The 25,663-nt window shown below is 54.0% G+C and overlaps 1 protein-coding gene across 3 annotated transcripts in view; it reads left to right on the top strand.

The window, feature by feature from the left end:
* The first annotated feature begins 5,749 nt into the window (after positions 1-5,749).
* POMGNT1 (protein O-linked mannose N-acetylglucosaminyltransferase 1 (beta 1,2-)) overlaps positions 5,750-25,663 on the top strand; it is a 30,587-nt gene continuing 10,673 nt past the window's right edge. The window contains exons 1-11 of one of the 3 annotated variants that reach the window (XM_074961823.1): positions 5,750-5,872; positions 6,928-7,136; positions 11,830-11,938; positions 14,329-14,444; positions 14,963-15,028; positions 16,512-16,625; positions 17,914-18,031; positions 18,423-18,521; positions 19,846-19,973; positions 21,107-21,177; positions 22,052-22,127. In XM_074961823.1, the coding sequence (XP_074817924.1) occupies positions 7,017-7,136; positions 11,830-11,938; positions 14,329-14,444; positions 14,963-15,028; positions 16,512-16,625; positions 17,914-18,031; positions 18,423-18,521; positions 19,846-19,973; positions 21,107-21,177; positions 22,052-22,127 (1,017 nt within the window). In that variant the 5' untranslated portion in view covers positions 5,750-5,872; positions 6,928-7,016. Of the gene's footprint in view, positions 5,873-6,895; positions 7,137-11,829; positions 11,939-14,328; positions 14,445-14,962; positions 15,029-16,511; positions 16,626-17,913; positions 18,032-18,422; positions 18,522-19,845; positions 19,974-21,106; positions 21,178-22,051; positions 22,128-25,663 lie in introns of all 3 variants that reach the window. The other 2 variants (XM_074961821.1, XM_074961822.1) reach the window with 2 other exon arrangements.

Genomic DNA, 25,663 nt, shown 5'->3' on the forward strand with positions numbered 1-25,663 from the left:
CTGCCCTGAGGGAAGGAGGATGAGAGATAGGGATGGGCAAAAGGAGGGGATGGGTCTCCCATTGACACCCACTCTCCAGCTCCTGGGGTGGCAGACAAAGTGCTGTAGGTGTAACACTGGCCAAGCGTGTGCCCACTAGAGGATAACAGCCAACTACCACCAGCAGGGCTAATGGAGCTCTTCCTTTAGCTCAAGTGGGAGAAGCCCGTGCGGCAGCTCCTGGGTGGAGGCCCTGCTGGTGGCTCTCTTAGAGAGGTTGTTATCAAGGCAGCTGTAAAAACCAAGGCAGGTGGTGTCCCAGGTGCTCCTGTCTCGCTATTTAATTGCGCAGAATCCTAGAAGTTATCAATGGGAGAAGGCCCTTTAGGGCTGATCTAATTCAGGCCCGGCTGGTGCAGGATCCTCCCTCGCAGCACGTTAGCTCCTGTAGCTTGCAGTGGCCCAACCGATGGGGTTTCCAGTGCAGTGGGCAGGGTGCTAGCATGGCACTGGGAGACTTTGATCCTGTTCCCTGCTCTGCCACAGACTTTCCTGGGTGACCCTGGGCAAGACCCTAAGTCTCTCTGTGCCTCAGTTTCCCCTCTCTAACATGGGGAGAACAGCTCCACCGGGCCTCGCTGGGGTGTTGTGTGAGAATAAATATCTTATGAGCTGCTCAGATATGCAAGTTGGGTCGGGGTGTGTGTGTGTGTGTGTGTGACAGCTGAGTCCCTCAGGCAGACGGCTGTACCTGTACTGTTCACGCAGGGCATAGAAGAGAAACAGGAGCCCACTGTGAACCCAAAGGTTACTCTGGGCCCATCCTGAAATCTTAGCATTGCTTTCGAACTCGCAGACCAGCCTATGCTGTCCCGAACTGAGCTCCCGCAAAACCAAAATGCATTAGCCCCCTAAATGCATTAGCGCGAAGGGCCCAGTGTCTCTCACTGAAATGGGACATCTTGTCCCCTCACCCCCACCCCAGCTCTGGGACCGGCAGAGCAAGCACCAGCCTCTCCAGGGGACAGCCCGTGAACGAGGGAGTAGTGGCTCCAGGACAAATGGGTTAGAGCAGAGACTGTCAGGATGGACGCAATGAAAGTCTAACGATGTCCTGTATTTAACTCTCCCATGTCCCAGGGCTGTGCCACTGTGATCCAAACCCCGGCAAGCATGGCACCCAGGGCTGTGGGAAAGTCCTGGCAAACTTTAGAAGCCTGTAAACTGTGAGAAAGCCTGCACTGGCCCCTAGTGGTGCGGCGATACAATCAGTCTCTCCGGCCAAGCAGCCATCACTGCTGCTAGTGACAGGTCCCTGCTCTTCTTTCCCTGCAGTTCAGAGGTCTTGACTGTCTTGATTCACCATGCAGCCTGGTGGAAGGGATCTGGGCTGGAGGAGAAAGACATCCCCCCTCCAGCAGCAGCCTTAGGCTCTCCAAGGTCCCACGTAAGGGAAGCTGCTGGAAATGAGTGGCACTTCCCGTCTGGCCCCACTGGGGCAGGAGGAGATCAGGCAGAGCTTGGATGGCCCACGGGCAATGTTCCCTCTAATTTTTGACAGGCCGTGTGCACAAAAAATTTCTTCTGTGCAACTTTTTGACAGGCCATGTGCACAAAAAGTTTCTTCTGTGCAAATTGTCATCCCTCTGAGCACCGCAGGAGCTGAATGATTTAGAAACATCTGTGGGCCATAACTCTCCTGCTGCCAGATCTTCCAGCTGCTGCCACGTCGTGGATGCAAGGATCCGGCGCACACAGCTGTGCTCTGCCTGGTCCATTCAGCAGCCCAGCGGGTCAGCTCTATGGGGGAGGTGCAGGCATACTCAGCAACCCTGCCTGTGCCAGGTTGTTCAGTAGCACTGGAGACGTTTGATGGGCAATGGGGGATCATGAAAGTCTGTGGTCTAGATATTCGAGCCAATGGGCCAGTCGTGGGTTCAAGTCTCAACCCAGGCACTGAATGATTTGTGCCGATAAAGGGTTTAACATGCAGATTGTTGTCTAGATATACCATTCAGTGGCACCTCAGAGAGAATATCTAGCACTCTTCATCCATAGATCCCCAAGCACTTTGCAAACAAGGCCAGCATCATTATCCCCATTTTAAAGGTGGGGAAACTGAGGCACCGAAAGGGGAAGTAGTCTGTGGTAGAATTCCACAGTCCCAGGGATAATCTACTAGGCTGCACTGCCTCCCTGGAACTATGCCATCCACCGTGACGTGGCTGCAGGGGATTGGAAACCAGTGATCTCCTGCCTTCTAGGCCAGGGTGATATCTCTGGTCAATGCCATTTCTATAGAGCCCTTCCATGGGAAGGATTTTCCTTGCTCCCTCCATAGCACCCCCTCTCTTTTCAAGGAGCGCTATGGAAGGCTGTCTGTGAGATCCACTGCTCTACCCAGCACAGGGCATATTCTGGGAGGTTAAAAATAACCCCAGACCGAGTTAACTTTTCTGTGCAGCAGCCCCCTCCATGCCGGGGGCGGGGTGATCCCAGCCTGGGGGTGTCCCTTACAGAGAGCTACCCTGTCCAGTATGTAGGAGGATACTGGGGAATTTCAAGTATCTGCTACCTGGTGCTGATGAATAGCTGCAGTAAAGTTGCAGTCATGATCAGGGCCCCGATCCTGCAAACTGCTCTCTGGGGGTCCACAGGGATCCCCCGTTCAGGAGCAGGGCTTGGGATGGCTGTGGCTTGGAAATAACAGCCCCCTCACAAAGGCAGCGGGGTGGGGGGCATGTCAGCCCACAGAACGCTTTTGATGCCAGCAGAGTGGGTTTTCACGCACGTCTAATTTCATTTTCCTTCCTCCGCTCCTGTGCAAAGTTTGACACTTCAGCGTTCAGAGGAGAGCGAATTACCGGCAAGCAAAAAAAAAGTGAGCCCGCAAGTTGTCCTGGGTGAGCGTGCCCCCAGTAGGAGGATCTGGGCCTGAGTCAGTCCCTTGAATGGAAAAGAACATGGATCCCCTAATCCTCCCCGGCCCTAGTGCTGGTTTCAAAATCTCCACCATGCCAGTGCTACCCTCCCATTAAAGGGCTGAGGGCTGGGGGGAGGGGACGCAGTCTTTATGTTGTGACCTTCACCTTCCCAACATCTGGCTTCCCCCATGAGACTGGATACCCCGTCCTGCAGTCGCCCAAAATAAAGGTAGCAATCACCCTCCTAAACACAGCAGCTGAGCGCACCACCCGATCTGGCATGACTCACTAGTACAGATAGAGCACAGATCTCGGTGAGCTCCCAAAGGCTCCAAGCATCTGTTATTTAAAGTGCCTGCGTCCAGTTGGCAGCTCTCTCTTACCACCAGGTATCTGATGACAACATCGCTATGATCTATATTGAGGAGACACGGCCTCAGGGTATCTCTTAACCCCAGAGTAATCATCCACTCCTCATTCAAGAACAGAGAAAGTGTACCACTGCCAGGGAAAGTACTCCTCCATAATCCGGCCTCTCTCTTAAACAGCCATTTTACCATAGCCACTTTGCTACGACAATTTTGTTTGACCTCTGGTTGAAGACTCTGCACTGTTCGGTGGGTAGTTTTTTTCCTGGTCTGTCAAGACTGGTTTAGCAAGGAAGGAGGGTTTGTGGTTAAGGCTCCAATTTGGGATTCAGGGGATCTAGGTACAGTTCCTGGCTCTGCAACAGACTCCCTGTGTGACCGTCAGCAAATCACTGCATCGCTCTGTGCCTCAGTTTCCCCAGCTGTGCAATGGGGATAATAATTCTGTCTTATCCATTTAGACTGCAAGCTCTTTGGGGAAGAGACTGTCTCATAAGAACAGCCATACTGGGTCAGGCCAATGGTCCATCTAGCCCAGTGTCCTGTCTTGCGACAGCAGCCAGTGCCAGACGCTTCAGAGGGAATGAACAGAACAGGGCAATTTTGGGTGAGCCATCCCATCATACAGTCTCAGCTTTTGGCAGTGGGAGGTTTAGGGACACCCAAAGTATGGGGGTGGGGCCCTGACCATCTTGCTAATAGCTGTTGATGGACCCTATCCTCCATGAACTTATCTAGTTCTTTTTTGAACCCAGTTAGACTTTTGGCCTTCACAACATCCCCTGGCGAGGAGTTCCATAGGTTGACTGTGCGTTGCGTGAAGAAGTACTGCCTTTTGTTTGGTTTTTAAACATGCTGCCTCATAATTTCATTGGATAACCCCTGGTTCTTGTGTTATGTGAAGGGGGTAAATAATGCTTCCCTATTTACTTTTGCCACACCACTCATGGTTTTACGGACCTCTGTCCTATCCCCCCCAGTCATCTCTTTTCTAAAGGGAACAATCCCACTCTTTTTAATCTCTCCTCATATGGAAGCTGTTCCATACTCCTCATCTTTTTCATTGCTCTTCTCTGTACCTTTTCCAATATCTTTTTTGAGACGGGGTGACCAGAACTGCACACAGTAGTCAAGGAGCGGGCGTGGGCATGCCGTGGATTTGTATAGTGGTGTTATGATATTTTCTGTTTTATTCTCTATCCCTTTCCTCTTAGTTCCTAACCTGTGTGAATGTACAGCACCTAATGCAATGGGGCTCTGATCTCAGTTGGGGGCCTCTAGTGATACAAATAATTACTTGCAGTCAATCTCACTGTGCTTTGTTACCACATACGTGGGCACTGTAGAAAAATCTAAAATAGATTTGACTTTCCTGCTTGAGAGAGAAGAAGACGGAAGAGGACGTGGGAATACTGCAAGCCGCAATCATTCAAAAATCGTGAGTCAAACCCTCCCCCCCAAAAAAAATTCCTAATATTTGCTTTAAAATTATGTTTATTTAAAAGGTTGGGTACTTTTTGCCTTGTGGTTTCCGAGCCCTTAGCATGCCCTCAGTTCACATTTTCCAGCTTTATTCTGCAACCACAAGAGAGAGAAACTTTATTTTCTTAAATGACATCTGAGGTGGCTCACAAACTCACATGACTCCAGGAGCTGGGGCTTGAAGAACCCCTCCTCCCAATATCTCCAGATTCATGAAAAAAAAAAAAAACATCACAAGAGTTAGCAACACTGCTGGAGGCCTCCTCTGACTTGCTGGGTGAGCTTCGGCCGATTGCTCGCTACCTCTGCCCCTCAGTTTGCCTCATCTGTTAATAAAACAGTAAATAGGGTTATAATGCGACTTCCGTACCGGCAGGGCCTTGGACGATGGCTGTGGCCAGAACGCAAAGCATTCCCGAGCTTCAGGAAAATCTCCGCGGGCAGTACAGGGCTCAGGACGCACCGCTCGATGAGGCCGACTCCCTCCCGGGGAGCAGCCCCAGCTGGCACCGTCCTTTTCCTCCTGGCTCGGGGAGGTCCCGCTTGGAGACACGGCGCAAGGAGAGGGGCGAGCCGCCAGCCTCCTGGCCCCGCTCTGCGTCTCCTGGCCCGCCTGCCGTGCCCAGGGGCCCCAGGAGGAGGAGGGCCGGCCGCGGCGGCCTCCCAGCAGCGGCCAGACCCCCGGCCCCCCGGGGCGCTGCAAAGCCCTCCCCAGTGTGTGCGGGGGGGGCGGGGGGCACCTGGCGCCACGTGGGAAGCTGCCGCGGGCTCCGGAGTGGACCCCCCCCGGCTCCCCCTCCCTTGTCCGCCAGCTTTCCCCTTTAAGAGCTGGCTGCGCGGCCCGCGCCGGAAGCAGACGGGCGCGCCGAGTCCAGCCTCCCCCGAGCCGCCGCTGCTGCTCCGCGACCGGGGGCGGCGGCTGCTGCTGCTGCTGCTGCCGGGCGGCGGCAGCTCCGCGGAGCCCAGCGCCCGCCCCCCGAGGAGGGGGCCCCGCTGCAAGGGGCCGCCGGCGGGGCGCTGCCGAGCCGGCAGAGCCCGTAACCCGCCGTCCCGGCCCCGGGGCCGCCCGGCCCGCCGGCAACACTGTTGCAAAGCCGGGTGCCGCTTCCGTCGGGACAGGTGCGCCGGTGGCTGAACCAAGGGGGCGGGGGAGGAGCGATGCAGGCAGGGGAGGGCTCTCCCCAATTGCCCCCCCCCCAGCATAGGGGGGCTCTGCTAGTGGATTTCCCCCAGAGCTGGTCTCCTACCCCCCCCCCCCGGCCTAACTCGCTTAGCGTTTAAAACTCCCCTTCCCTCCACCTTCTCTGAGCCCAGGCCCCACAGAGATACTTCAGCCTGCCTGCCAGGCGCCCTGCCCCGGGGTGCCGTGTGGCAGCGGGGCCTCCCCCCCCCAATATTACAGCGCACGGCGGTGACCTTGCGGCTGGAGCACTCCCGTTGGGCGTGCGGGGCAAGTCGTGGGAAGGGGAGCTGGGATTTGGGGGTTTCTGTGCCCCCCCTCCCCCGATCCTGTCTAGTGTGCACGGCACCCCGGTGGGTTTACAGACTCCCCTGGCTTGGTGTGGCTGCTTCCCTGACGTTCTCAGGGAGCCCCTGGAACAGCGCGGGACGGGACGGCACGAGAGTGCCCTCACCCCCTAGCTAATGAGGACCAGGGTCTGGGGCAGCGTGGGGCGAGAGCAGAGCTCGGTTTCCTGCTGCGCAGCGTGCCGATGCTGCTGTCCCTGCTGCAGACACCTGTTCCATTAGGAACTGGACTGAAGCCACCACTTCACTCCACGCAGGTCAATAAATGGCTCTTGGTGGCGACCAGCCTCTGCAGGTTGTAACCGGTGGCCCAGGGACAGAGCTCCTTGCAACCCCTTGAGCCAAGCGTCGCGTATCACGACACCTGCCCCTCAGCCCAGAAAGAGGGGGTGGGGATGCTCACACTGCTAGCAAATTATCACTCCTGATTATGCTAGGGGCCTGATTTTTGCACTGACGTTGGCTCGCGGTGACATCTGTCTGCCCTGCAGCTAACTCCCTGCCCTGAGGATCACTCTGATCCAGAGCACCTGCACGTCCTCTTCTCTTCCTTCCCTGCCCAGTGTCAGGCCGGGAGTGGGTGGAAGAGGTTATCCCTTCCTGGTTTAACCACAGGTCTTCTGCACCTGCTGATCCTGTCGCAGCAGGGACCCTCAAAGGAATGGGACCGGAGCCTACCAGATCCTGACAGCTGCCCCAGGCTGCTCCCCTCACCCATCCTCCTCGCCCCGTGATAATGGATGAGTGGAAACCCAACGCTCCAGCCAAACAGTTTGTCCCGCGGAAAAACCGGAGCTGGTACCTTGCCTGGAAGTACAAGCTGATGAATCAGAGAGCCGTCAGGCGGCTATGCCAGGTGAGTTCTCTGGAGTAATGCGAATCTTGCCTATGGGATTAAAGAAGATAAACTTGCAAAGCCCATGGATTATGGCATCTCTGTGTTGGTGGAAGCGGCTGCAGCCCCTGTGACCTAACATGGTGGAAGAGAATAACTTGTCCAGTCAGAAGCCACCTGAATTACATTGTACTCTTAAAATGCAGAATGGAATGAGTCTGACCCTCCTTTAGCGACAGCAAGTGCCTGCAGCCAGTTAAAGATTTTTCTTCCGCAGACAAACGTGTTTTTTATGGACTTCACCAGTGGTTAGATGTTGTTTATTACTGGGACAAGCACAGCTCAGCAACTGTTAAAGAGCATTTCCAGGAGAGGAAGGTGGGCTTGCTTGGGGCCTAGTTTTGAGCTCTAGCTCTGGGTTTGGCATCCAGGGGGAAAGGGAAATCCTTGCGAGGCTTCGACTAGTATGGCTTCTCCGCTGTGATCTTGGCCAGGGAAACTAGAGCCAGTCCATTTTTTGTTGTGTGATCCCTGTGCGCTACCAAGAGAGATGCTCTCGTTCTCCGTGCTGCAGGGGGAGTGGGTAGCTCTTTCTTCGCTCCTAGCGGAACATGGTTTTGATTTGTCAGTCTATCTCAGGAGCTGCCCCATCGCCACAGTATCTGAGCATCTTGCAATTACTGTATATGTCCTCACGACATCCTGGTAATGCACATTGCAGGGGGGGAGGGGAATCCCAAGTGTACACACAAAATGATGGGATCTAAATTAGCTGTTACTGCTCAGGAAAGAGAGCTTGGAGTCACTGTGGATAGTGTCGGAAAACATCCACTCAGTGTGCAGCGGCAGTCGAAAACGGTAACCATGTTAGGAACCATTAGGAAAGGGATCGGTAATAAAACAGTAAATATCATAATGCCGCTGTATAAATCCATGGTTAATCCATGTATAAAACACATCTTTAATACTGTGTGCAGTTCCAGATGGTCCCATGTCAAAAAAGATAAGTTAGAATTAGAAAAGGTACAGAGAGGCAACAAAAATGATTAAGGGATGGAACAACTTCCACATGAGGAGAGGTTAAAATGACTGGGACTTCTCAGCTTGGAAAAGAGACGACTACGGGGTGGGATATGATAGAGGTCTGTAAAATCATGACTGGTGTGGGGAACATGAATAGGGAAGTGTTACGTGAGGGAGTGAATAACACAAGAACCAGTCAGCCAATGAAATTAATAGGCAGCAGGTTTACAACAAACCAAAGGAAGTATTACTTCACATAACACACAAGCAAGCCGTGGAACTCCTTGCCAGGGGATGTTGTGAAGGCCAAACCTCTACATAAAAGAATTAGATACATTCATGGAGCATAGAGCCATCAATGGCTATTAGCCAAGATGGTCAGAGATGCAACCCCATGATGTGGGTGCCCCCAGTCTATGACTGGCAGATGCTGGGCGTGGACAACAGAGGATGGATCACTTGATGACTGTTCTGTTCATTCCCTCTGAAGCACCTGGCATTGGCCACTGTCAGAAGACTGGATCCTGGGCTAGGTGGACCATTGCTCTGACCCAGTGTGGCCGTTCTCACTTTCTAAGAAAGTGCTGTGACGCCATCTGTACAATGGGGATGTTGAAAGGCTAAGCCAGGGTCACACAGAGAATCTGTGGCAGAGCAGGGAATTGAGCCCAGGACTCCCAAGTCCTAGGCCAGGGCTGTAACCACTAGACCATCCTGCCTCTGCGTGTGCAGAAGCAAATAGTTTAGAGGCCCTGTAATAAAGCGCTGGCAAGTGCATGTATGCGTGTGCACTCTAGAAAGCTGAAGGCCAGATTCTCAGCTGGTGTCAGCTGGTGTTGCTCCATTGAAGCCAGTTTGACCCCAGCTGAAGATCTGGTTGAGTCCCTTTGGAAGTGACCAGCTGATGGGGATGGACATGCCCGAGGCATTGGGCGGCTGCTTGAGAAGCAGCTGTGGAAAGCCGCACAGTTCCGCAGCTTGCTGGCCAGCCTGGGTGTGCGTCCTACCGAGACTCGGGACCGAGTGGTGGGCGAGGGGTGAAGGGAATGAGCCCGTGCCAGGGTGGGAAAATTTAAAGGGGGTGTTAACCTGTTACTCAAGAACTAATAGTCACTTGACTTGCCTGTCAGCTTCCATTTGAGGATCTCAAAGCAAAACTATAACTCTGATGAACTAAAACTTGGTGAGAGGTGAAGAGAAGAATCTGTTATGATCTATGCTTTGTACATTGACGTGGCCTGTTCGGTGCTTGAGTACTGCTGTGATGGGCGCTGCTGAAAAACCTCCATAGAAAATTAAGCTTTGCCAGCCCCCAGTGCTGTTGGTGTGGCCCCATTTTTCAGATGGAGAAACAGGAAGAGAGAAAAGAAGTGACTTGTCTGAGATCACCCAGTGAGTCAGTGGTGGAGTGAGGGACAGAACCCAGATCTCCTGAGTCGGTGCCTTAGCTGCTCCTGCTGCCACCACCAGCTAAAGATATTTATAGCTTCTATTGATAAGCCCTGGCTAATAAACAACCCAAACAGGGGGCCTGGGAGTCTAATAGCTCCTTAGTATATGGCATGTGGGAAGCTTTACAGCTGCTTCTGTTTGTAGATAAAGCAAATGGCCGGGTGTAAAGCAAATCAGTCGGGTTCTGATTTGTATTGGACAAGGGTGGGACCTTTTTAAGAAGCACTTTCGCAGTGGGGTGGGTGGAAACTGATGGTATCGCTCCCACGTCAGAGACCCACGGAGCCTGTGCTGGCTGCTCACTCTACATCCCCTTCCCCATCCTATTACCTGTGCATTGTTGACCCTGATTTGGTGGCGCTGCTCTTCTGTTAAACAAGCCCTTTACCCCTGTGTCGGGCAGGATCTGCTTCTGTGTCTGTCCCTCCTGTCCAAAAGCAGCACACCTTTAGGCTGTCCTGATGGATGTAATCAGCAGCCCGTAGCCCTTGGGATCGATATTCTAGCTCGATGGGCATTGCAATGGAAATCCAGTCATTCAGACCCATGGATGCGCCTTCTATCTTGCTGCATGGCCGCTAGTCTACGTAGCCTCGCAGCCGCTCGCAGGAGAGTGGCATCCTCCCAGCCCATGTGGCCTATATCGGAGCCCTTTCTGTGCTCTGTGCTGTGTGTGTGTGAGCCTTCACAAGAAGGGAACGTGTTTCTGTGCAGAGCTGTATAAGACCCTGGTGCTATCTAGAGGCTCTTCAGTACCAATGTAACGACGCTGTCGGTGTCAATAACAAAATCTGGGCGGGCGCACTGTGCAGCGAGCTCCCTGGAACCAGCCTGCTCTTGCCTACTCTGGCTACCACCAGCGAGAGGAAAAACTCTGGGTGCTTCAATGAAAAGCTGGAGCAGAAGGGGTAGCTGGGAGGGTGGCTTTCTCTTGCTGGATTGCTCCTCTCCAACAGGCTTAACCAACTAATCTAGGCTCTTGTTTTTTATCTGCTGTATTTCCCCATAGCCTGGCTCCTAGACACAGCTCCACTGGTTTAATGAGGCAGTTGCTAATAGAAGTCAAGTGGCGGTAGACAATAACAAAACTCCAGGCTGGACTGAGGCCATGTGGCTCAGTGGACCTGCCCCCCCATCTGCCGAGTGTGTGATAGATGTATTCGGTGCCCAATGAGCAAGTGGCATTCTCCATCGGTCAGTTTCCAACCTTGCAGTCATAAATAATCTTGTGCTGGCTGCTTTGGTGGAAGGCTCTCTGAGTATTAACTAGAGCTAAAGCCAGCAGGCCGGGCACCAGAGTATGTAGCAGAGTGAAGGAGCCTTGTCTCTTGTTTGTTGCTATATCCCATTGCTTTGAGGATGGGGGTGTTGCTTCCAGTGGGAATGTGATCAGCTACTTTAGTGACTTCCAGCTTTTGTGACTCAAACTATGTATATAGCCCCCCTGGCATCTAAACCCGTCCCTACCCCAATTGAGGGGTATCCGCCTCCTTTTACAGATGGGAGGGACACTAACATGGTGAGAGTCATTCTACGACTTGTCCGAGGTCACGCAGGGAGTATGGCAACACCAGGATTTGAACTCAGATCGCCAGAGCCCCAGTCCCTGTGGTTAGGGGTTAAGTTCCAGTAGAGACCTCTGTCTCCTCGTAGGTCTGCCTTATGACGGGCTCTTTCATTACGATAGCATCACAGGCAGCTGGGCCATGTGACGTTCTCTGCAGCGTTCAGTGTCATGGAGGTGACTGCATTGCTCTCTCCAGGCAGGCAGAGGAAATAAAATACTGCTCTTCTCTCTTTCCCCTAGACCTCTGACTGCGCTCATCTCTGCAGCGATTCACGCGCCCAGATCGTAATGCAGGGGGAGTTAAGGTTTCTGTCAGAGGTGTAACGCTGAATTTCCTGACGTTTGCACTCTTCTAATGTGGTTGATTTTTTTCCCCCCTCCTCACGCACCCCTGTGAGGCAGGGGTGTTATCCCCATGGTACAGGTGGGGAAACTGAGACACGGCAAGGCTAAGTGACTAGCCCAAATCACACAGGAAGAGTGTGGCAGAACTGGGAATTGAACCTGGGTGTTTCAAGTTCTACACAAACACCCTAGCCACTGGACCACCCTTTCTTCTGTGTGCTAGGGAAAACTATGGCTATCTGAGATCCTCTGTGAGGATCATATTGTGGTTTATCCTAACACGTTGTTGTGTGGCGTGTAACTGACCCAGAGCTTTTTGCCTTGCAGATGGGTGCCGTCCTCTTTCTGCTTGTGACTGTGATTGTGAATATTAAGCTGATCTTGGACACTAGAAGAGCTGCCAGCGAGGGGGAGGAGGAGTCTGCCCAAGACTATGGTGAGTCTGAGGGGCCTGGGTCAAGGCGGCAGCAGTCAACGCATTCCCATGCAACCCTGCCAATGCGTGCGGCTGTGCCGTAACCAGAGCTGGTTAGAAAACAGGCTTTGTCAAAACTTTCCATGGGGGGTGGAGGGGAAGTCCACTTTGTTTGGCAAACAAAATCTAAACCAAAAATATTTTTAGTTGGAAATGCTGCCCTGGTGCCTCATGGGAGTTGTATTTCAGGTGACATGTGCGCTTACTCTTCTACTGTATAGGCTAGGCTCCTTGTGGGACTACATCTCCCATGGTGCACCATGGTCTTACCTCATGGTGAAGGGCAGCGATTGCATCATGGGGAGTCCCCTGACCCTGGTACATCCTGGGAGATGTAGTTTCATAGAATCATAGAAGATTAGGGTTGGAAGAGACCTCAGGAGGTCATCTCGTCCAACCCCCTGCTCAAAGCAGGACCAATCCCCAACTAAATCATCCCAGCCAGGGCTTTGTCAGGCCAGGCCTTCAAAACCTCTAAGGATGGCGATTCCACCACCTCCCTAGGCAACCCATTCCAGTGCTTCACCATGCCTCCTAGTGAAATAGTTTTTCCTAATATCCAACCTAAATCTCCCCCATTGCAACTTGAGACCCTTACTCCTTGATCTGGCATCTGCCACCACTGAGAACAGTCAAGCTCCATCCTCTTTGGAAACCCCCTCCAGGTAGTTAAAGGCTGCTATCAAATTCCCCCTCACTCTTCTCTTCTTCAGACTAAATAATCCAGTTCCCTCAGCCTCTCCTCGTAAGTCGTGTGCCCCAGACCCCTAATTATTTTCAATGCCCTCCGCTGGACTCTCTCCAATTTGTCCACATCCTTTCTGTAGTGGGGGGCCCAAAACCGGATGCAGTAATCCAGATGTGGCCTCACCAGTGCCGAATAGAGGGGAATAATCACTTCCCTCGATCTGCTGGCACTGCTCCTACTAATGCAGCTAACTACTGTTAGCCTTATTGGCAACAAGGGCACACTGCTGACTCATATTCAGCTTCATCCACTGTAATTCCCAGGTCCTTTTCTGCAGAACTGCTGCTTAGCCAGTCGGTCCCCAGCCTGTAGCAGCGCATGGGATTCTTCCATCCTAAGTGCAGGACTGTGCACTTGTCTTTGTTGAACCTCATCAGATTTCTTTTGACCCAATCCGCCAGTTTGTCAAGGTCACTCTGGACCCTTCCCTACCCTCCAGCCTATCTACCCCCCCCCCCCCCCCCCGCAGCTTAGTGTCATCCGTGAACTTGCTGAGGGTGTGATCCATCCCATCAGCCAGATCATTAATGAAGATGTTGAACAAAACCAGCCTCAGGACTGACCCCTGGGGCACTCTGCTTGATACCGGCTGCCAACTAGACATCAAGTTTGTCTAGAGAGCCCAGCCCATAGAAGAGAATGGGGATGAAAGGAAACTGGACTACAGCTCCCATGAGGTACTAGGGCAATATGTCAAAACTGAAATATTTCAGCTTTCAGGATTTTGGTGGTTTTGAGGGAAGCATTGAAATCTTTTCCAGAAAGCAACCCTTTTTGTGGGGGGGGGGGAGGGAAATTGTGTAACCGAAACCCCTGTTTATCTGCTGGAAAGACAGTTTTTGATGGAAAACTTTTGACCAGCCCTAGCCATGACGTTGAATGAACCCTCTGCATGCTGCTAGAGATAATACGTCATTCTAGGTCTGCTCCATCCTTCGCTAGGCCGTTCATCCGGCTTTAGACCAGATAGCCCTCTCTTTTGGGTGGTTTGTCCCCCATCCAGTGTTGAGACTAAACCAGACAGGGGGTGGAGTGGCATGCTGTTCCAAATGGCATTCTCTGTGCAGTGTGACATCGTACACACCACGCAAGCAAGGTCATGCCGGCAGGGGTGGGCCCACACTATTCCCAGAAGTACTGGAAAGTCTGGTATTCTGGGAATGCGTGCATGGCCACCTTATCCGGCCTTGACTTCTCTGTTCAGACTGCCAGCCACGGTGGTTCTGGAGTCATGGACTTCTGTCCACCCAGGGCTGGACCGACACCCTAACTGGGAAAGGCCAGGTGGTGGGTGAGGCTGGCACTGCCTCCCCTTCTCCCTCATCAGGAGTAATTAAAGAGCTGGAGGTCCTCAAGCTTTGCCTCCTGGTCTCTCAAGCACCAGGGGCCATGTCAGCTGGGCTTGGTGGAAGGATGTTTTGGAACATCCCACCAGATCTGTAAAGAGAGATGCTGCAGCCTGCTGGGAGTGGCCAGAAAGCACGTGTTGTGCTGATAGGTTGGGAATCTCCCCCATCCACTGAGGGGAACCCACCGGTCCTCGTTGCACTGAGCCACAACTAGGCAGGTAGGGCTGAGTCTTCGGGCACCCCTCTCTCCTTAGATGAAGGTGTGCAGCATCTGGAGAGCCTGCGCCGCCCCACCAGCACCAGGAAGGTCTTGGACATCGAGGTGTACTCCAGCCGGTCGAAGGTCTACGTGGCTGTGGACGGGACGACGGTGAGTGGCTGGTACAGGAGGCTGCAGGTTACCCCCGTGAGCTGAGGGCGGGAGAACCGGCTTGGGTGGAACCAGAACAGACCTGATCTCAGTCACCCAGACCTTGAACTGAAGCCCTTCCTGGAGCACCGAGCTCCTTGTCCGAGCAGAATGCAGCTCAGGCCTTTGCCATGCTCAACAATTGAATGGCTTGAGTGTAAGCCTGCTTCTGCTGCCATTGAAGTCAACGGTAAAGCTCCTATTGACTCAATGAGCTAGGATCAGACTAAGGCTTAGCGTCTAATTCTCCACCCTCTCTTTCTTTCTTCTGAGGATGGCTTGTGCTGAGTACAGTGGTAGCAGGTGTCCCACTGCCGCGAATTGGAGAAACCAGCGAAGGGACTGGAATTTGAAGTTTAGTGAATTCTTCCGCTGTAGGAGCAGACAAACCCAGCTGCCACCACTGTGGTGAAGGAGTTCCTGGGAAAGAACTGAGGAGGCCTGGCTGGTTGCGACAATAACGTTTCTCCCTCCCGCAGGTCTTGGAAGATGATGCTCGAGAGCAGGGCAGAGGGATCCACATCATTGTGTTAAATCAGGCTACGGTAAATCGCACCGATTGTCCCTGCATGTGTTCGGGCAGGGCTGTCTGGCATTCCTGCCCAGTGACACTGTTCCTCGCTGAGGGCTAGCTACATGCATAAGCCAGTCTTGCATTTCTCCAGGCCAAAGAGAAATCTCTGAACCCCTTCTCTTGCAATGGTACAAAAGCACTGGGTGGGTTTCTCCCTTGCTAGCCCAGCTCACAAAAGTGGAGCTGCCTTGGAATATCTGGCAACAGATGAACCCGTGTGTGAGCTGGATGCTTCAGCCCCGGGAGCTGGGTGCCTCGGCCTGGGGAAGTTACAGCCTCAAAGGAAATGCCTTGGGAAAGCCCTGGTTGGAAGTAGTTGGAGGTGGGGCCACGGACTTCAGTGGGAGTCATTCCATTGACGTTGATGGGCTTTGGCTCATGTGGTGCAGACTTAAATCTAGTTTTGGCTTCCCAGAGTGCCAGGATGCAGGGGCAATGGAAGGTCCCTAAAAGGGGGGGGGGGGCTACCTGCACCCAAACCATGGCCCTGCCCCCCATGCTCCCTCTTCCCCTGAGGCTCCACCCCCCAACTCACTCCTCCCCCATCCCCTGTCGCTCACCCTTACAGCTGGTGAAAGGTTGGTGAATCGTAGGACAGAAAGGGACCTCAAGAGGTCATCTATTCTGGTCCCCTGCACTCAAAGCAGGACAACATAATAACTAGCCCATCCCTGACAGGTGTTTGTCCAACCTGTTCTTAAAAATCTCCAATGATGGAGATTCCACGACCTCCCTAGGCAATTTGTTCTTCTGCTTAACTACCCTGACAGGAAGTTTTTCCTAATGTCCAACCTGCACCACCCTTGCTGCAATTAAACCCACTGCTTCTTGTCCTATCCTCAGAGGTTGATAAGAAATTTTTTTCTCTCCTCCTTGTAATAACCTTTTATGTACTTGAAAACTGTTATCATGTCCTCTCTGTCTTCTCTTCTCCAGACTAAACACACCCAGTTTTATCAATCTTCCCTCATGGGTCATGTTTTCTAGACCTTTTATCATTTTTGTTGCTCTTCTCTGGACGTTCTCCAGTTTGTCCACATCTTTCCTGAAATGTGGCCCCCAGAACTGGACACAATACTCCTGGTGAAGCCTAATCAGCATGGAGTAGAACGGAAGAATTACTTCTCTTGTCTTGCTTACAACACTCCTGCGAATACATCCCAGAATGGTGTTTGCGCTTTTTTTTTTTTTTTTTGGCAATAGGGTTACACTGTTGACTCATATATTTAGCTTGTGATCCACTATGACCCCCAGATCCCTTTCTACAGTACTCTTTCCTAGGCAGTCATTTTCCCAGTTTGTACATGTGCAATTGATTGGGCCTTCCTAAGTGGAGTACTTGGCATTTGTCCTTCCTGAATTTCCTCCAGTGAGGAGTTTTGGGTGGTGCTCGTGTCCGGGGGCCTGGTGTATGTGCATCATGCAGGGTGTGCCATGTGTTTGAACATCTACAGGGTCACGTGATGGCCAAGAGGGTGTTTGACACCTACTCACCCCATGAAGACGAAGCCATGGTCCTCTTCCTCAACATGATCGCTCGTGGCCGCATCCTGATCTTCTCTATTAAGGTAGGTGGGTCCGACGCTGAGGGAGACTGCAGATCACGTCACTGACGCGATTCAAGCTCTAGCAAGGCCCAGGCTGGTTCTGCCTCCCTGCAGTCTTGTCTCATGAATGTTTTAACACACGTCCAGACATGAGCTGGAGGAGAATGGGGCTCACTTATTTATATGATGGGAACGCCAAGGAATCCGTACCTTATTTATTACAGTAACACCTAGGAGCCCCAATCACAGGCCAGGACCCCACTCTGCTGTGCGCAGTACAAACGCAGAACAAAATGACAGTGCCTGCCCCCAAGGAGTTTACAATCTAAGTATAAGACAAGAGGCATCAAATGAATACAGACGGACAGGGAAGCCCAAGGAAACAATGTGGCCGTATTGGTCAGCCTGACCGGCAGTGGTCTCAGCACACCAGCAGCCGAACCGTTGTCAAGTTTTTTTTTGTAGGCATCCTGGCAAAGGGGAGTTTTGAAGGAGGATCGTGCGCGAGTTTTGCAGATGTTCATGGGAAGCGCCTCCCAGATCGCCACGTCTTCCCCCCCACACTTGGAGAAAGCACAAGGGTGCTTGTTTGAAAACACTTAAATGTGACCGCAGGGTACCGCTGTTGAGCAGAATGGGGTTACTCCTGTCTCCCACCAGCATGAGTGGGAAGAGCATCTGGATGGGTGTCTTCCTCCCCCATTGTTTTCTGTCACTCTTGGGGGTTTGTGCATTTTCTGTCCTATAAAGCGTCCTTCGGCTACAGCTTCTCTGAAACACTCTACGTCCAAAACTCCCTGGTACCCTTCTATTTAAACTGTTCCGTTTCCTGATTTCTGACTGACACTTGCATGCGGCATCGCCTGTCTCAGGTGGGAAATAGCTTGGAAGATACGTTCCCCAGAGGAATTAAGATAAACTTTTTTTTAATCCATCATGCAACTTACTATCCCTTGTGACCCAGAGGCAACGTCTTTCTGTCTGATCTTTGCAAGGGCAGCGATCCTGAGTCGGAAATGCGTGGCTGCTCTGACCTTCCCTGTGGGTCTGCTTAGCGCCCTCAATTCGCAGGGGGGTGAATCGCCCTGCAGCCGGTGCGCATCGGCGAGCTCTGCTGGGGGGAGGGAGTGGAAGAGGCCTTCCAACCGCCAGCTCCGAAACGTGGCTCTCCGGGGCTGAGCCTCCAGTGGGATTTAGAGGGGGGACGGTGGGAAGACCACCCTGCTGGCTGCAGTGGGAGATGGATCCTGCCGGTTCAGAGCAGGGGAAGATGCCACCTCACGATGTGTTTTGTTTTGTTCCGTTCCAGGATGAAGGCTCCTTCCACCTTAAAGACTCGGCAAAGAGCCTCCTGAAGAGCTTGGGAAGCCAGGTCGCCTCGTCCCTCAGCTGGAGGGACATGTGGAGCTTTGTGGGGAAGAAAGGAGGTGAGAGCCCTGCTCCGGCCGGGGCCAGGCGGGAGGGGAGGCAGAAGGGATGGACTCTGGCTAACTGGACGGAAATGGCGTCCCCTCAGTGAGTGGGGGCACCGGGGGTAATCCCACAAACCCCGTCCTTACCCTGCAGTGTCCGAGCAGAGTTGACATCTCTTGGCCATGGGGGCCTGCTCCCTGGGTGCAGGTTGAGTGTTGCGGGGGAGGGAGGCATGTCTCCTTATCAAGCTCCTGCCATTGTTGGAGGGTAGGAGGTACCAGCTGGTCTCTCGGTGATGACGTGGGTTCTGGCTGGCTCTGTACAGCGGCCAGGGGGACGGGCATGGTCGGGTATCTGAGCGCCGTTCGGCAGCACCATGGGTCTGACTGCACGACTGCCCCTCAGGCGAGGTGTACGGCGAGAAGCATTCCAAGTCCCCGGCGCTCTCCACATGGGGGGACCCCGTCCTGCTGAAGACCGAAGTCCAGCTGACCTCTGTGGAAGGTAGGTGAATCGGGGGAGGGGGGCTCCTCCAGACCGGGGCAGAGAGCTGCTGGGTGGGCGGGCGCCCCATCGCACGCCTCGCTTGGATAAGAGGTGGGGGCTGCAGGAGAGAGACGGATGCTGCGGGGAGACCCTGGCTCTGCCTCAGCACCTGCAGCTGGAGAACCCCTCTCAAGAAGAGATCAACCCCCATTCTCAGTGGGGGTGGGTGGGAGGGCGGGGCTGAGAGGAGTTGGCGGGGGGCGGGAAACCGGATTCTGCTGTAAATCTGGCCCCATGGAGATGAGAAATGATTGGGGAGGAGGGGCAGTGCAGCCTAGTGGATGGGGCTCTCGGCTCAGACCTGGATTCTATTCCTGGCTCTGATACTGTGTACGTCCACTCGCCCTTCTGTGCCCCCCACTTTGTAAGCTCTGTGGGGCAGGCGCTGGCTCTCATGATGGCCGTACAGCACCTAGCGCAATGGAGTTCTGAGCTCAGCTGTGGCCTGGAGGTGCTGCTGGCCTACAAATAATCAGATGCCAGCACTGTGAGGCCTTCTGGAGGGCATGGGGAGGTTTGGGGTCTCTCTCTCAAACCTGTGCTCCCATACCTTGGGGATGGTATTCTTCTGGGAGGGTGAGGCAGAGCTGTGTGCAAGCCCCTCTATGAGGAATTTGCACTGGGGGGGTGATGGGAGCTGACTTCAGGCTGCATTGTTCTGACAGGGCCGTTTCTGGGGGCTAGGAAGTGGTGGTTTGTTTGGGGTTGGTTTTTTTTTTCTTCCTTTTTAAAGCCGCCGACCTCCTTAATACAGGACTGGGCGTTAAAACGGAATTGGTGCTTCTGTTGTAAATCTGGTGCTCACTCTTTTATTTTCTTAGCAACCCTACAATAACAAACCAGCATGCTTCTGCCAGGAGGAGGGGAGGAGATAAAGGAGTGGGTTTCCTTTTCCTGCTTCCAAGGGATTGTTTGTGAATGCCTAGGGTGGGTCTTAAAATAGAAGCTGGAAGAAATCTCTCTGGACCATGCCGTTCAGAGCTCCCATTCCTTCTGCGCTCATCCAGCTGCCAGGGCCTTCTGTGCCCCTGTAGGGTTTGAGCCTGGGTGCCCACCCAGGGCAGCAGACAGAGGCTGGCTGCACTTCTGCGAAGGCATCCGCTCGGCCCAGGTGGCCACCAACGGCAGTAAGCCATGGCATGACAGCTGAGGCTGCAGGTGGGGGCAGTGAAGTGGCAGGGCAGGAGGGCTGTGCCCTGGCACAAAGGGGTGAGCTGCCTGCTGTCTCCCCTCCCACCCCGAGCAGTGGTCTGAACTCGGCTAGTCTCCCGTTCCCCCGCAGATGCCGAGTGCCGGTGGCCCGACACGGAGCTGAACCGCCGCCGGTGGAGGTTCTGCACCAAGGTGGAAGGTTACGGCAGCGTCTGCAGCTGCAAAGACCCCACGCCCATCGAGTTCAACCCTGATCCCGTGAGTGCGCAACGGCTAGAGGTCGTCTTCCCCTCCAAGCGCGAGCGGAGGAGGGGGAGCGGGAGGCCCTTGCCTCCAGCTGAGCATGGAGCGGTGCGTGGCCCTCGCCTGGCATAACGTCTGCAGGAGGCTTCGGGATAGATGGAGCACAGAGGGCTCCAGCTGAAATCACATCGGCCTGCTTCTGTGCGGCATGCCACCTCCAGCAGGCTCCCAGAATGCACCTGGCTGTCGGAAGGGAAGGGAAGGATGCTGCAGTGTCTCTCTGAAACGGCCAGGGACGACTGTGGTAGAGTAGCTAGGGCACGAGGGTTCGTATGCACCAGTGTAGATCTCGCTACGTCCATTCCCTGCCATGGCAGGGGCCTGGAGCATTCCTGACACTTCCGTCTCTTCTGTTCCCTGCCCGTGGCACACCTCAGTCCAGCCTCCTGAGGGCTGTGACTGTCGGGCTTGGTGTGGGGTGGCCGGGTGGTGGTCAGTTATGACCTCCTAGTCTGGCACTCCTTTCTGGACTAGGGCTCTGTTATGGTCTAGCAAAAAGTACTCTTGGGTCCGAATGGCAGCAAGCGGGCAGGACCCCTGTGGCATCTCTTACCTGACAGCTGGCATCTCCAGTCACCTGGCATTCCTCTCAGGCCAGGCTGAGGCCTGGGATCAGTCCTGAAGAGAGAACCTTGCCGAAACAATCACCATGCGATTTTTTTTTTTTCTCCCCCCTGCAGCCCCAGGATTCTTAAGCTGTCCCGCAGCCAAGTACTGACCGGGCCCAGCCCTGCCCTGCCCGGATCCCAGCCTGCCATGGTGGGGCAGGAGGGCATCTGAAGGTGTCTAAGATGGACTGAATGAGGCCATCATCCTTGCACCAGGGTTCTCCTTGTGGGCAAAGGGTCTCTGCTCTGTTTCAAGGCTGGATGAGAACAGTGCTGTCCCCTCTCTTGAAATAAAGCCCGGCCCCTAAGGGGAAGGAAGCTGGGTGGTGAATTGACACCCATGAGATCCCCTCACTGTGGGCAGGGCTCCTAAACCTTGCAGACGTCACTGGTTCTTCTCAGGGCTGTTGAGGCCCGGGGCTGGGCGGGTGGCCCCAGTGGCTTCCCAAAGCCCTTATCACAAACATTTTTCTCTTCCAGCTCAAGGACAATAAAGTCTTTAATGTGCCTGTGGCTGTCATTGCAGGGAACAGACCCAATTACCTGTACAGGTGAGTGCTTGGCGGGACGTTGCATGGGCTGTGGAGGGATGTCCCGGGGAGAGCATTGGATCTCTCTTGCAGGGTCCATAGAAAGCCAAGCTGGGGAAGCCCCGTGAGATCACTCCATCTCCAGCTAGTGCAGATGGAGCACTGGGAACAGCTCTGCTTCTGTACCTAGTCCTGGCTCTGAATAACCCGGGCAATGCGGGCACCCCCGTTCTTCTTGGGGAGCCCGCTCTCTGATGTCATTAGCGGGAGGAGTCGCCTGCTAGTCTCCTTTGCTTTCCCAGAATGCTTCAAGGGCGTCTTCCTAGTGGCCAACTCATGAGTAGCCCAGCCACAAAATGCTGCGGGAGCAGGTAGTGGTGGGCTCTGAATGCCCCACGGGTGGGTGGCTTTGTCCTGGGGGCAGGTAAGTGTGTTGTGTAGTCCTCCAAGGGATTTTTCTCCATCCCTGCTGGCCAAATCTGAGCGATGATAGGCGTTACCCTCCCAGCTTCGCCATGGGAAGGGAGTATGGGGCAATGTCTGGGTTTGCAAGGACCTCACCACCCCCTACCCAAGGGATCTAGGCCTCACTTGAGTGTTGAACCGTCTCCTTCTTCTGTTGCCCAAGTTTCATCACTGGCTCAGCATGTCGCCAGGTGACCGTCTCTCACCCGGTGCCCTCTGCAGGAGGGCTGGACACTCCCAGAAAAGAGAGCAGGGGCCTGACCCTGGGGTCTGAGAGGGCCCGCTTCCCCCTCCATCTGAGAGAGAAGACACTTGTGCAAGGCTCTTGCATGGCACCCCCCCCTCCCCGTTACCATGGCGTTCAGTCTGTTAAAGAGACTCCAGACTTTCAAGCAAACACATTTTCACTCTCTCCTCTCCTGGCCCCCAGGATGCTGCGGTCCCTGCTGTCGGCTCAAGGGGTCAACCCCCAGATGATCACGGTCTTTATTGATGGATATTATGAGGTAAGATCTCCCCCTGTGGCGGGGAGGGGGGCTTCTCACACTGTCTCTGAACATGCGGGAGGGGGCAGCTGCTGTCGTCCTTGTCCCCGCTCTGGCCACCCCCCAGGGCAGCTCCTGGGGCGGGCTCCTCACTAGGCTCTGAAATTCCCGCTCGGCTCACTGGGACAGAGCAATTTTGTTGGTCTGTTTCCCATTGGGCGTCTTCGTTTTGATGACGATTAGGCTGCTGGTGTGTTGAGACGGCTGCGTGTCACACTGGCCATCATCTCTTGTCTCAGGCTTAGATCGGAAGCTCTCTGGGGAATGGGCCACGTATTTGTTCTGGGTTTTGTACAGCACCTAGCACGGCAGGGTCCTAGTCCGTGATTGGGGCTCTTGATACAAGTGAGTTATTTTCTGCATCTTTAAAATGCCCTGAGGCTGTGGGGCTGGAACAGAGGGGGCAAGAGGTGTCGGCACCCTCTGGAGTCCACATTCTGACCGACCCCTGTCTGCAGCCCCCCTCCCACTCCTGCTGAAATAAACCAACTGAATGGTGCTGTCTGGCATCAGGTGTCCAGGGGGGAGAGGGGCTGCTCAGGGGTGGACTGATGGGGGGGTGCCCCGTGATTGTCGCAGAGCTTCGGGGCGTGAAAGAGAACCCGGGGCGCCCTCCAACGTGAAGATCTTTCTCCCGGTTTCCGAGCTGTGAGAAGAGCGAGAAATTCCACTAGGGACTTCACCGTGGACAGCGGCCATGAGATCTTGTCCTGGGGTAGAATTTCACAGTTCTCCCACTCTTTGACCAAGACCTGGGTACGACACCCCACCTTGTACGAAAGCGAAACCTTTTTGGATGAATCCTTTATTCGCTGACGAACGCAAGTGTCCTTGGACGTGGAACTGTTCGCGACTTTGGGTCGAATTTGACATGAACTCACTGAACAAGTTTCAGCCACAAACCCTGGCTCACGGTAGATTCGCGAGGACCTTTCCATGGAGAAGGAGGTGGCAGTGCGGCAGTCCTCCCACAGTGGGTGGGCACTTGCCTGAGAAGTGGAAGACCTAGACTCAGGTCCTTGCTCCACTGTATAGTTTGATTAGAATTTAAGAGCCCCACCTCAGGGTAGCTGATGGCTTGGTGGTTTGAACGCTTACCTGGAAAAGGGGAGATCTGGGTTCAAATCCCTGTTCCCGAGGGGGAATTTGTACCTGCTCACCTCCCCCACTGATCTAACCCTTTAAAAATGCCTGAAAACTGACTGTATTGTTTGAATCAAATTTTTTGCCAACTCTTTTTGCTTCCCTGAAAACTCTGAAAAAGTTCAGACTCAGGTCGGCCCAAACTGCCTCTTTTTTTGTTTTGGGTTTTGACCGGTCAGTGACCCACAGAATCAGTTAGTCACCCAGCCCCACTTATTCCCAGGCCTGCCTGTTCCCTCTGAGATCCTGCGACCGGCGGTCACCTGCGGCCTTCTGAAATCAAGTGGGTTTATTTAGCAAATGGAGTGAAGCATTGGAGACAGTGACTTTAAAACAGCAGTCAGCTGCCACGCTCGTCTAGACCCATCTGACCTTAGGCTTCGCTACGAGCTCAGTTAGACAGGCTTCCCGCCGGTTAGAGGAACCGAACGGACCCAACGTGTTCTCTTGGCAAGCCCAAGAGTTCTTGGGAGCCAGCCTGGTCTCCGTTTGCCTTCCAGAGAGTGATTCCCTCCCCAGGGAAACCAGTTTCTCAAAATCCTCTCCTCCCTGCGTAAGCCAGACCCCACTTACCATCTGTCCAGGTCCGTCTACGCTGCCCACTGAGCCTAGACTGACTCAGGTTTGAGCCCAAGCCCCACTTCTGTCCACACACAGGACCCGGGGCCTAGCAACCTGCTGAGGGTGTGGGCAGAGCCCCAGTCCCACAGAGACTTTGGTCCAAGTGCTGTCGTTTTGCAGCGTGATCACAGCTCCAGCCGCAGACCCGCGTCAGAAGGTCTGCATAGCGCCGTACGGACACATTAACAGGCCTGGGAGACCCAGGTGTGGCGATTGTAAACCCGGGGTTACAATGCAGTAACACTCCCACAGACCCGGTTTACAGTGCAGAACAGACACACCCTGAATGGCTTTCTTACAGGGCCAGGGGTGCAATCTTCCATTTCTCTCCAACTGTTTTTTCCCACTTGACCGGCCAGGCCAAGTAAGGAGAAGCCCCCATGATGGCTGCTCCATTGTCTGGAAGTTAGACCTGTTCAGCCTTAATGGCTTTCAGTCACGGGCCTTGTGTTTGGAGTGCTGAAACTCTGCTCCCCCGGACCTCAGGATTCCTATACATAACCCATATTGTAGGGTGCAGCTCCATGTTCCCCACCGAGCACCCCTATGTCCATCAGACCCCTTCCAGTCCAGGCTTGACCTGATGCGCCACAGCCAAAATAAACACCCCCTGCCCCACAAATCTGTCTCAAGATTGGAACCTGGGTTAGACTCTCTGACTTGCAGCTGGATGTGACTTTTGAAGCCGTCACACTGCATAGTCCTAGCATTAGTGGGGGGAGAGGGGGCAGTGGTCGGACCCTCCCACAGCCTCTTAAAACAACCTGCCTTCGGTTGGCCTTTCCCCGTAAACCTCATCTTCTCCCCCTGTCTGTAAGCTGAGGCCTCGCTGTGGACAGAGCCAGATGACCCGAATGCTTGTGTGGAACTTTTCACCTCTTTCGGTCTCCAGGTGCTTCGCCGGTGACTCCGCTTTGCATTATATCCCCGTGGTTCAGCTGGGCGGGGGGCGCCCGAGCTGCAGAGGTTGCCCAAAGTCACACCATGACTGAGCCTGGAGCAGAACCCAGATCCCCCCCCCAATTCCCAGGCTGGCACCTAGCTAGTAGTCTAAGGGGCTTAGGACATGCTGTCTAGTGGGCGTTGATTGCAAGCACCGTTACTGGGTCTGGACTGTACTGCGGGGTAGGGGTGACTATCTTTTTTTTCCCCCCCCCTCCATCAGACCCAGCGTTTCTGTCTCTCCTGTTCATACAGCACCACTCCATTTAGTGTCGGCGTGAGGGAATGAGATGAGCAGAGCTCTTTCTTTGTGAGGAAGAACATGAATTAAACCAGATGGGGGGGGGAAAAATCCTCTTCTTTTAGACACTTGCCACAGTGACTAATGCTCTGTAAGTGAGAGCAGATAATGCTGGATGCATCCCATTGCCATGGCAACGGGAAGCAGGCTCCCTGGCCTATGAGGGAGCAGCATGAACGTTGGGCCTGTTTTCATGAGTGGAACAGGAGATCTGAGCACCGTGCTGTCATTTTATTGGGGTGTCCGGGGGAGGATAAACCCTTGGTGCTTGATGCAATCCGAGTTCCCTTCCCCGGTTGCAACAGGGATCTGCGGGCGGAGGAGAGGGGGAGCCAGACTCTGGGTGCACAGAGCCTGGGATGACTAAGGGGCTCTCTAATGGGATTACTGGTCAGTTGGAGAGGTGACCTGGTTTCATGCCGGATGGTAAAGGAAGCCTCTCTTCGTGTATAAAACACAGCTGTTGCGTGTACCCATGGAACGTGCTACC

The sequence above is a fragment of the Natator depressus genome, chromosome 8, assembly GCF_965152275.1.
Source record: "Natator depressus isolate rNatDep1 chromosome 8, rNatDep2.hap1, whole genome shotgun sequence".
NCBI lineage: Eukaryota > Metazoa > Chordata > Testudines > Cheloniidae > Natator > Natator depressus.